At 43.5% G+C, this 12,108-nt stretch overlaps 1 protein-coding gene across 1 annotated transcript in view; it reads left to right on the plus strand.

Moving 5' to 3' along the window:
• The window catches only part of LOC133072881 (carboxypeptidase A4-like), a 42,966-nt gene that overhangs the window by 10,149 nt on the left and 20,709 nt on the right, over positions 1-12,108 (plus strand). Inside the window, exons 4-5 of the mRNA XM_061166414.1 lie at positions 4,364-4,515; positions 9,910-10,161. Coding sequence (XP_061022397.1) covers positions 10,094-10,161 — 68 coding nt within the window. The 5' untranslated portion in view covers positions 4,364-4,515; positions 9,910-10,093. The remainder of the gene's footprint in view (positions 1-4,363; positions 4,516-9,909; positions 10,162-12,108) is intronic.

Here is a 12,108-nt window from a genome sequence, read left to right on the forward strand (position 1 = left end):
ATTTATCCCTAGAAAGGACAGTAAAGCCTCCATCAGTCAAAATTGGAACCCTCAAATAATGGAAAATACTTTGTTGAGCTTTACTTCTTGGAAAAAGAGACAATCATAGGGAAATAAGCTAATGGAAGGATCACCAATTTAATGGACATAAACTTGGGCTAACTCTGAGTATGGTGAGGGACAGGGAAGCCTGGGGTGCTGCAGTTCATGGAGTTGCAGAGAGTCAGACAAGACTTGGCAACTGAACATCAACAACAGGGATTGAGTTAAAAAAAAAAACCCCAACTTCCTGGGTACATCCTTGGGTCAGTACACATTCTCTTTAGCTCCTTACTCCCCCTCTGTTTCCTCCCATACTCCTGAATGAGGAAAGCTGGTGGCAAAATAATGACCCTGGTGTATTTATTGCAAACACCTGGATGTTCAAATAAACAATGAGAGTCTATTGCACTTTCAGAGCCAACAGAAGTGAACTTGTGCTCACTTCCCAGTGAAAATGACTGAAACAAAAACAATGTTATGCTTAATTAACCAGAGTCCAGTTCATCAGACTGTCCCTTTTACATTTTGCTATTGGGCTTCTGTTTTTCCAAGAGACGAGCCCTATTCATCCACCTTTTCCTTGGTTCCCTCACTTTAGAATGACGTGCCCCAAAGGCAGCACAATCCCTGGCAAGCCTGCACAGCTCCAAATACAAAGTGGGATCTATGTCCTCAGTCAAATGTAGATATCTAATGTGTCTTTGCCTACTAAGTTAGTAGGCACCATGTAATTTAGGATAAAAGCCATTAAATGCACTGATATGAAATGGATTAGACCTTAAAAATGCACGAAACCCAGCCTTACCCAACATTCTTCAGTGAGGCTAGATCTCTTCCAGAGATAGTTACTCTGTATTTAGAGCACAGTTCTGTGCTTCCTGCTAGTTACCCTGTATTGAGAGCAAAGTTCTGTGTTTCCTGCTAGTTACCCTGTATTTAGAGCAAAGTTCTGGGTTTCCTGCTAGTTACCCTGATCGATGCAAAGAAATAGAGGAAAACAATAGAATGGGAAAGACTAGAGATCTCTTCAAGCAAATTAGAGATACCAAGGGAACATTTCATGCAAAGATGGGTTCGATAAAGGACAGAAATGGTATGGACCTAAAGGAAGCAGAAGATATTAAGAAGAGGTGGCAAGAATACACAGAAGACCTGTATAAAAAAGATCTTCACAACCCAGATAATCACAATGGTGTGATCACTCACCTAGAGCCGGACTTCCTGGAATGTGAAGTCAAGTGGGCCTTAGCAAGCATCACTACAAACAAAGCTAATCGAGGTGATGGAATTCCAGTTGAGCTATTTCAAATCCTGAAAGATGATGCTGTGAAAGTGCTGCACTCAATATGCCAGCAAATTTGGAAAACTCAGCAGTGGCCACGGGGCTGGAAAAGGTCAGTTTTCATTCTAATCCCAAAGACAGGCAATGCCAAAGAATGCTCAAACTACTGCACAATTGCACTCATCTCATACGCTAAAAAAGTAATGCTTAAAATTCTCCAAGCCAAGCTTCAGCAATACGTGAACTGAGAACTTCCAGATGTTCAAGCTGGTTTTAGAAAAGGCAGAGGAACCAGAGATCAAATTGCCAACATCTGCTGGATCATAGAAAAAGCAAGACAGTTCCAGAAAAACATCTATTTCTGCTTTATTGACTATGCCAAAGTCTTTGACTGGGTGGATCACAATAAACTGTGGAAAATTCTGAAAGAGATGGGAATACCAGACCACCTGACCTGCCTCTTGAGAAGTCTGTACACAGGTCAGGAAGCAGCAGTTAGAACTGGACATGGAACAAAAGACTGGTTACAAATAGGAAAAGGAGTACGTCAAGGCTGTATATTGTCATGCTACTTATTTAACTTACATGCAGAGTACATCATGAGAAACTCTGGGCTGGAGGAAGTACAAGCTGGAATCAAGCTGGAATCCAACCAGTCCATCCTAAAGGATATCAGTCCTTGGTGTTGTTTGGAAGGACTGATGTTGAAGCTGAAACTCCAATACTTTGGCCACGTGATGCAAAGAGCTGACTCTTTGGAAAAGACCCTGATGCTGGGAAAGATTGAGGGCAGAAGGGGAAGGGATGAGAGGATGAGATGGCGGGATGGCATCACCGACTCAATGGACATGGGTTTGGGTGGACTCCGGGAGTTGGTGATGGACAGGGAGGCCTGGCGTGCTGTGGTTCATGGGGTCGCAAAGAGTCGGATATAACTGAGGGACTGAACTAAACTGAACTGAGCCTGTATTTAGAGCAAAGTTCTGGGTTTCCTGCTAGTTACCCTGTATTTAGAGCAAAGTTCTGGGTTTCCTGCCAGTTACCCTGTATTTAGAGCAAAGTTCTGGGTTTCCTGCTAGTTACTCTGTATTTAGAGCAAAGTTCTGTGTTTCCTGCTCTATTTGTCGTGATTCTTATGGCTCACTCTCATTATGTGGGATCTCATTGCCTGAAAATGGGCATTTATCGAGACTTGGTCCTAAATGATCACTTTTTATTAATTACGCATGGCTTGGCTAAAAGAGGCTCACACCCTAAATAAACCCGTGGACTGTGTAGGGACGGAATGGATGCGATTGTTTAGGAGCACACAGGGGTTTCAGTGGAAAGACTCTGTTGCAGCCATTTGTCCATGAAGAGTTAGGGGAAACAAAGAGGAGGACAAGTCAGGAATAATAGCAGTGGCAGGAATAGAGCTTGGGAGCCTGCTGTTAGACTTTCTGAGGCCAGTGAGGATGGAAGGGAGACATTTAGAGAGTAAAATCAAAAGGCTTTTGTCATTTATTAGAAGTGGAGAGTTTCTCACTGATGGTCACTGAATGATGCCCTTAACTGAGGGAGATACCCAGGAAGGTGGAGGAGGGATGAGGTTGGAAAGATAATGAGTTCAGCTTTGGATTATTGAGATTGAGATGGTGGTGGTGTTTTTCAGGTGGTGACCTCCTGTAAGCGTTGGGCTATGTGGCTCTGGGATTCTGCAGAGAGACTAAGGGGTAGTTGACATAGATAGGGTAGTTAGAACAGGAAAACAAGGAGACCATTTGAAGTAGGAAAAACCCTGGGCGGAGGATGGGAGGGAGATGTTAGGCAGTGGAAGGGGTTTGCAATGAGGGAAGGCAACAGGGGGCTTCCCTGATAGTTCGGTAGGTAAAGAATCTGCCTGCGATGCAGGGGACCCGGGTCCAATCCCTGGGTTGGGAAGATCCCCTGGAGAAGGAAATGGCAACCCAGCCCAGTACCGAAAAAGCTGGTTTAAAACTCAGCATTCAAAAAACTAAGATCATGGCATCTGGTCCCGTCACTTCATGGCAAATAGATAGGGAAACAATGGAAACAGTGACAAACTTTATTTTCTTTGGCTCCAAAATCATTGCAGATCGTGACTGCAGCCATAAAATTAAAAGTTGCTTGCTCCTTAGAAGAAAAGCTATGACCAACCTAGAAAGCATATTAAAAAGCAGAGACGCTACTTTGCCAACAAAGGTTCATCTAGTCTAAGCTTTGGTTTTTCCTGTAGTCATGTATGGATGTGAGAGTTGGACTAGAAAGAAAGCTGAGCACCGAAGAATTGATGGTTTTGAACTGTGGTGTTGCAGAAGACTCTTGAGAGTCCCTTGGACTGCAAGGAGATCAAACCAGTCAATCCTAAAGGAAATCAATCCTGAATATTCATTGGAAGGACTGATGCTGAAGCTGAAACTCCAAAACTTTGGCCAGCTGATGCCAAGAACTGACTCATTGGAAAAGACCCTGATTCTGGGAAAGGTTGAGGGCAGGAGGAGAAGGGGACGGCAGAGGATGAGATGGTTGGATGGCATCACCAACTCGATGGACATGAGTTTGAGCAAGCTCCGGAAGTTGGTGATGGACAGGGAGGCCTGGTGTGCTACATTCCATGGGGTTGCAAAGAGTCAGACATGACTGAGGGACTGAATTGAAGTGAATTAGCTTCCTGAAGGAGCTAATCCAGTTACCTCTGATCCGTAATATGGTCCCTTGGTAGAAGCTTAGTCATTTGTTGATGATTATAATCACAGCTGACATTTATTGAATGCCTATTCTATGTACATGATCTCAGCTCCTTCCCTTAATCTTTCTGAGATTTCCTCAGAGAGAGGAAATCAGTTTTCCTCGTCTGTAAAATGGGGATAATACTAATACCTACTTTGTGACATGGTAAAGATTAAACAAACCAATTTAGCATAATGTTTAACACATTTAATAAGCACTCAACAAGTGACAGACTCATAACCATTATATTATCCTATTTAAGTCTCATTGCCCTGTGAAATAAGTTATATTACTATACTTTTTTGACAGAAGAAGCATTTGGAACTCAGATAAGTGATTGCCTTAGATCACTTATGATGACCAGCTGATCATGCAGAATCAGGATTGAATCTAAAGCCAGGATTTGGTGCACTGTGGAGCTCTTAGTGGGATTATCTGTGTCATGTGGCCACACAAAAGGGGTAAGTAAGTAATTTTGGTACCCAGGAAGATAGTTCAAATAAGCAGCTATTTGGTAGTTGTTAATAACCAGGTTTGATGCTTTTGAACTGTGGTATTGGAGAAGATTCTTGAGAGTCCCTTGGACTGCAAGGAGATCCAACCAGTTCATCCTAAAGGAGATCAGTCCTGGGTGTTCCTTGGAAGGACTGATGCTGAAGCTGAAATTCCTATACTTCGGCCACCTGATGTGAAGAGTTGACTCACTGGAAAAGACCCTGATGCTGGGAGGGATCGGGGGCAGGAGGGGAAGGGGACAACAGAGGATGAGATGGCTGGATGGCATCACCGACTTGATGGACATGAGTTTGAGTAAACTCCAGGAGTTGGCGATGGGTAGGGAGGCCTGGCATGCTGCGATTCATGGGGTCGCAAAGAGTCGGACACGACTGAGCGACTGAAGTGAAGTGAACTGAACTGAATAACCAGGTGCTACTACACCTTCTGTGGGTGAAGGCAAAGACTCAAGAAACAAGAGTTCGTAGTGTTAATTCCCAGTATTAACCACTAGTCCTACTTTCCCCTGGTATAACCTGCCTGGTCTTCACCTTTGCCCAGCCTCATTCTTAGGGACTAGGTGACTTCCTCCATCTCTTCCCCAGCCATCTCCTGTTTGATCTCTACCAGCCCTCCATGGAAGGGGCCTCAGAGTTGGCCCATTGCTCAGCTCTTCTGAGTAATGATTGCCAGAAATCTTTGTAGGCTAATGCTTCCTTCCTTTATCATATGTCACATATCAGTGTCCACATATTACACAGGTGCACATTCTTGATTTTACCCACGCATATAGGTGCTGGGCACATTATTTGATATCAGAACAAAGCCTGTTCAGTCCTTATGCTGAAAGTTCCCTAAGGGTAGGGGCCAAATGTCTTCCTCTATTTTTTTTAAATGTTTCATTTTATTTTTTGTAATACCATGTAGCTTATGGGATTTTAGTTTCCTGACCAGGGATTGAACCTGCACTCTAGGCAGTGAAAACATAGAGTCCTGACCACTGAACTGCCAGGGAATTCCCTCTCTTCCTTTGTTTGGGACTCCTCCTCTCCCACCAGAGGAAAAAATATTTGTACCTAGCACCCAACTAAAGAAGGAAGTGGTGTAGCCTCCCTAAGATGTAGAAGATGCCAATGAGGAGAGCAGGCAGGATTTCAAATGTGTGGGTGAAGCCAGAGGCTCCTAAGAACACCAGAGGAAGGCTAAGTATAGTCTCTACTTGAATAACACCTTTTTTTCTTTTCAGATTAATCTCTTTCTTTTTTTCATAAGCATGGCCCTCTACTAAGTTATCCCTGTTCTCAAGGTTCATGCACATAGGGGCTGGACTTTTTTTTGATAGTGAAGGAATTTCATATACAGATTGCATAGCTGTGAGAGGCCAGTGGGAGTAGTATAACCAGAATTTATTCTCATTTACTCTTCAGACCAAGCCAGTGGAGGAAGTACTGACTGGTCCTATGACTCTGGCATCAAATACTCATTTGCCTTTGAACTGAAAGACAGGCAGGTTGATATGGCTTCCTCTTGCCAGCCAATCAGATCTTCAGTTCAGTTAATCAATTCAGTCACTCAGCTGTGTCCAAATCTTTGCAACCCATGGACTGCAGCATGCCAGGCTTCCCTGTCCATCGCCAACTCCTGGAGCTTGCTCAAACTCATGTCCGCTGAGTCAGTGATGCCATCCAAGCATCTCACCCTCTGTCACCCCTTCTCCTCCTGCTATCAGTCTTCCCCAGTATCAGGATCTTTTCCAGTGAGTCAGCTCTTCGCATCAGGTGGTCAAAGCATGGCTCCTCTGTCCATGGGATTCTCTAGGCAAGAATACTGGAGTGGATTGCCATGCTGTTCTCCAGGGGATCTTCCCAACCCAGGGATCAAACCCTCATGTCTTATCTCTTACAATGGCAGGCAGGTTCTTTACCACTAGTTCCAGCTGGGAAGCCCAGTCAGATCTTCAGTTCAGTTCAGTTCATTTCAGTTCAGTCGCTCAGTCGTGTCCGACTTTGCAACCCCATGAATCGCAGCACGCCAGGCCTCCCTGTCCGTCACCAACTTCCGGAGTTTACTCAAACTCATGTCTATCGAGTTGGTGATGCCATCCAACCATCTCATCCTTTGTCGTCCCCTTCTCCTCCTGCCCCCAGTCCCTCCCAGCATCAGGGTCTTTTCCAGTGAGTCAACTCTTCGCATGAGGTGGCCAAAGTATTGGAGTTTCAGCTTCAACATTAGTCCTTCCAATGAACACCCAGGACTGATCTCCTTTAGGATGGACTGGTTGGATCTCCTTGCAGTCCAAGGGGCTCTCAAGAGTCTTCTCCAACACCACAGTTCAAAACCATCAATTTTTCAGCGCTCAGCTTTCTTTACATCCCAACTCTCACATCCATACATGACCACTGGAAAAACCGTAGCCTTGACTAGATGGACCTTTGTGGGCAAAGTAATGTCTCTGCTTTTTAATATGCTTTCTAGGTTGGTCATAACTTTCCTTCCAAGGAGTAAGCATCTTTTAATTTCATGGCTGCAGTCACCACCTGCAGTGATTTTGGAGCCCAATAAAATAAAGTCTGACACTGTTTCCACTGTTTCCCCATCTGTTTTCCATGAAGTGATGGGACCAGATGCCATGATCTTAGTTTTCTGAACGTTGAGTTTTAAGCCAACTTTTTCACTCTCCTCTTTCACTTTCATCTAGCCGTTTTTAGTTCCTCTTCACTTTCTGCCATAAGGGTGGTGTCATCTGTATATGTGAGGTTATTGATATTTCTCCCAGCAATCTTGATTCCAGCTTGTGCTTCTTCCAGCCCAGCATTTCTCATGATGTACTCTGCATATAAGTTAAACAAGCAGGGTGACAATATACAGCCTTGACGTACTCCTTTTCCTATTTGGAACCAGTCTGTTGTTCCATGTCCAGTTCTAACTGTTGCTTCCTGACCTGCATATAAGTTTCTCAAGAGGCAGGTCAGGAGGTCTGGTATTCCCATCTCTTTCAGCATTTTCCACAGTCAGATCTTAGCCACAAGCAAGAGACCTGGCTTGGCTTGAAGACAGTCATGGAGCATGTGTGAGACTGCCCCCATTAGGACTCTGGGGACTAAATACCATTAAAAGCTCTTTGATTGGAAGCAAAGTTGGGTTATGATTATACCTTTTTCTAATCCTGATATAGGAACATTATACCTTTGATGTATGTTGCCCTGAAACACAGCAAACCACTATTTTAAAAATCTTTATCTTTTAAAATCCCATTTAAAGCAAATGCCACCAACATCCTTTAAAAATAAAAGAAATTATGGTGAAATATACGTATCATAAAATGATTTTAGCCATTTTGAGTGTGCAGTTCAGTGGCATTAGGTGCCTTCACAGTGTTGTACAATCATCACCATCATCAATCTCCAGAAATTTTCCATCATCCCAAACTGAAACTGTACCCATTAAGCAACAACTTCCTGTTTTTTTCCTCTCTCCAGCCTGTGGTAATTCTATTCTATTTTTGTCTCTATTAATTTACCTATTCTAAGTACCACATATAAATGGAATCATGTAGTACTTGTCCTCTCATGACTGGCTTGTTTCACTTAGCATAATGTTTTTGAGATTCACCCATGTTGTGGTATATGTCAGCTCCTTAGAGTAATATTTTAGAGCTAGAAAGGGACTTTTGAGTTTATTAATTCAATAAATACTAGTTAAGCAACTAGATTGTGCTAAGTATCATGCTAGGTGCTACAAACTCTGGATCCATTGTTGACTTTTGCTTTTCTGTTTCTGATACACTGCATGATAAAAGCTAGTGATGGCAAACCAATGACATTCCTCCCTCCAGGCTGCTCCATCAGTCTGAGTCTCAGATTCCATATCATTTCTATTTAGACATTGACTTCCATTAGAGATTTGGATTTTCTTCATGTTAATGGCTTTCCTTGCGAGATATGGGTGGGAAGTGAATTTCAGCTTGCCTGGAATTCTGAGTGCTTGATTACTTAGTTCAGATTTCTTGCAGATTTAGGTCCCAGCTTCTCAGGCTGAACTCTCTCTTGGTGAAGTAGAGCCCAGCTTTTTTGACAGATCAAGGTGGGCCTAGAAGTTCATTTTCAGTGTTGGAAGGACAGAAGAGCCCCGATAGAGGCCCCCCAGCTCCACAACTCCTGACCAGCTCTTCTTGACCAAACCTTAGACAGGCTTCCCTGAGCCCTCTTTTCTACTAGCTTTATCCTTGGACCCTAAGTCAGTCGTAGCAAAGAATACTGACAGGTCATCCCTCAGTCCTTGATATCTGATTAGGTTCCTTATTCTCCACCATTGATGTCTAAATCTGTAGCCTGCCTTTTGCACAAATCCTGTTAGGTTAGTTAAGCAAAAATTCTCCCTATACTTTGTGTCTCCTCTTAGCAATTTTCCATCCACTGACCTCCTTGCTCTGCTATATTTAATAGATTTGAAGTTGAACACAATTAATCTCTCCTGTTGCATGACCTCTATTGCAATAACCATTTTTTTTTTCTTTTTGACCACACTGCACAACACATGGGATCTTAGTTCCCAACTGGCTCTAACCTGTGCGCCTTGCACTGGAAGCATGGAGTCTTAACCACTGGACCACCAGGGAAGTCTTGTTGCAATAACCTTGAATAAAGTCTCCTTTATAGTTGTGACAAATGTCAGAATAACATTTCTTTAACACTCCCAACCCTTGGTTGAATCTATTCCCCTTGAGAAAGTACAGAAAGAATGTAGATGGGGGGACAGTAGGATGGGGGAGGCTTGTGTGATCTGGGGCACCTTGGACAGACTGAAAGGCCCCAGAGTCCTTGAAGTGGTGGAGATCATGAGTGTCTTGCACTTATTCTGCTGTGACTTGGTAGAAAGGACACCAGACTCAGAATCTAGTAAATGTAAGAAAGTTTTATTATTAATAATACCATTAAGCCTTATCTTTTTAGATTCCAAGGAAAACTGATAATTTATTAAGACTAACACATTTCTCCTATACCGTGTACCTCATATATTTTTGCCTTGTTAGTAGAGTCAGAAAAATTAGGTGTCAGATTCAAAACAGAAGCCACAAACTTTCCATCATGATCTACTCTCACCAGAGAAGGGCTTGTCAGGTGTGTGAAGTGTGTGGTCTTGGAGTTGACTTGGGGTTTCTTTGGTAGTCTTTACTTTTATTCTAGAGCTAACACAATCTCAGGTTTATAATCTGGCCTCTTCTGTCAGTGTAAGTTCTATCTAGGCCTGTGGGACTTCCCTATTTACTCAAAAAACAATACTTAAAACCAAGCGTTGAGCAATACAAAACCCTTGTCACAGACTTTTCCAACCTGAGGAGCAAATTTCTGACTTTGTAGGTCAAGAGGCTTGGCCTGTATCACTCAGAAGGAATTGAAGAGGCATCAAAGACCCACCTGATGTACTGTCAGAGTTGGAAGGGTCCTTGGAAATCATATTAGCATTTTTGAGGACATGAGTCTGCCTTAGACTCCTTATAAATAGAGCTTTACTCAACCACTGTATGACTGGCATCCTTGGAACATGAAGTGGATACTCTTCTTTGGGGCCCTTATTGGCTCTGGCATCTGTGACCGAGAAACATTTTCTGGGTAAGTTCCTTTTGGACTTATTACTTAGTTCAGAAATACAAGAACCAAATAGATTTGGACATGAATGGTTGATTGTACCTCAGGTGGTATGGTGCTGGGAGGGAAGACCTGGATTCCTGTCCCAGCTCTGCCCCTGTATCATCTTGGACCAATTACTTCTTTCTCAGGCTCAGTTTTGGCTGTCGTGTCAAAACTAGGTGGTCTTCAGTTCCTCCTTAGCCCCCTAATTCCTGCCAGTTCTTTCTTCCTGGTTCTTATTCCTAAGGTCAGTTTCAGGCATCTCCTACTTTCTTACTCCTGTGCTATGAACTACTAAGAATTACTAATTGTTTCTAATTTCTGCTATGTTTTGTTGTTTATTCGCTGAGTTGTGTCTAACTTTTACGACCCTATGGACTGTAGCTCACCAGGCTCCTCTGTCCGTGGGATTACCCAGGCGAGACTACTGGAGTGGGTTGCTATTTCCTTCTCCAGGGATCTTTCTGACCTAGGGATTGAACACGTGGCTCCTACATTGGCAGGTGGATTCTCTACCGCTGAACCACCAGGGAAGCCCAGTTTCTGCCATGCTTAGGGGAAAACCTGGGTTACAGGCTTCTTGGCTTCATCTTCCTATTAATGGTTAAGGCTTGGCAGACCCTTCTTGGTAGCATCTAGCATATGGAGATTTGATGGGTCTTGCTTAGCCTTAGCTATGAAAAGCAACAGTACACCTGTACATTCTGTGTGTGCTTGTGCACATGCACATGTGCTCCACATAGAATGCTTTTTGGTTTACAAAGGAGAGGACATTTGGGAGGTAGGAGAGATGAAAGGATGCCATGGTACCCTACTGGAAGATTGAATTCTAATAACTCATTACTGCATAATGCTTGGCCATTTGCAAAGAGCTGTCACATACATTATCTTTTGGATCACACAATTCTGCCAGGCAGGGGTGTTATTTTCCTCAATTTAAACATGAAAAAAATTCAGCCTTAGAAAGATTAAGAAACCTGCCCAAGGCTACTTAGCTGGTAAGCAGAGGAGTTGGAACTCTGAATGTAAAACCCAAGTGCAGTCCATGGGGTCACGAAAAGTCGGACATGACTGAGCGACTGAACAACAATCTCCAGAAAGAATCCTATATCTAACTGATTTGTCTATATCTATTATTTTACTCTCCATTATACTATCTGGCTAAAGGGACTTTGAGATTGTATATTGAAGTAATTACTTATATGTGATTGAGTAATTTTTGTGGTGATGACTTCCGTTCACACCTGGTCTCTACTGCCAAATAGCTCAGAGCGCTTAGGCATAACAGGTGGTAAGGGAAGGAGATTTTTCCACAGGCAGCTCAGCAGTAAGTGTGTAATAACTACATTTGCTGCTATGTGGGCTGACGCATAGAGCTCTCAGGCTCCCGCTGCACCTATTCACATGGCTGAAAAAAAATCTTTATTTCTCAAGATACAGACTTCTCATATAATGCAGTGGACACCTGGGCTGAGACTGCTTGGCTGGGCTCTAGAGTGCTCACCATAGGAGCTTACACAGCAAGTGCTGTGTGCCTGAGCAAACTGCAGACAGTTTTAATCAATAGTGTCATCCTTACCCCCAAATCTTTCTCCCCTTATAGTAGGGAACCCAGCAAAGGTGGAGGAATTCTTCCTGAAGTCCATAGACATAGCCTAGACACCCAACTTGGTGAACATTTAGAGCAAGGGGAAGGTGGTCTTGGAGCATTCAAGTGGTTGGATAGCCAGGAAGCAGGTTGGGTTGTAGGGGCAACAGTGCTAATGGAGATGGAGGTGATGATTTCATCCCCCCACACCCCCAGTCTCTGCTCCTTCCACCTAACTCACCTACCTCCCCAGTCTCTCACTCTGCTGGTGTCTTCTGTTCTGGGCGCCACTCATCTTAAGGATAGGATGGTGGCCAGGATGCCTCAAGGTGTACAGCAAG

The sequence above is a fragment of the Dama dama genome, chromosome 18 (assembly GCF_033118175.1).
Source record: "Dama dama isolate Ldn47 chromosome 18, ASM3311817v1, whole genome shotgun sequence".
Classification (NCBI taxonomy): domain Eukaryota; kingdom Metazoa; phylum Chordata; class Mammalia; order Artiodactyla; family Cervidae; genus Dama; species Dama dama.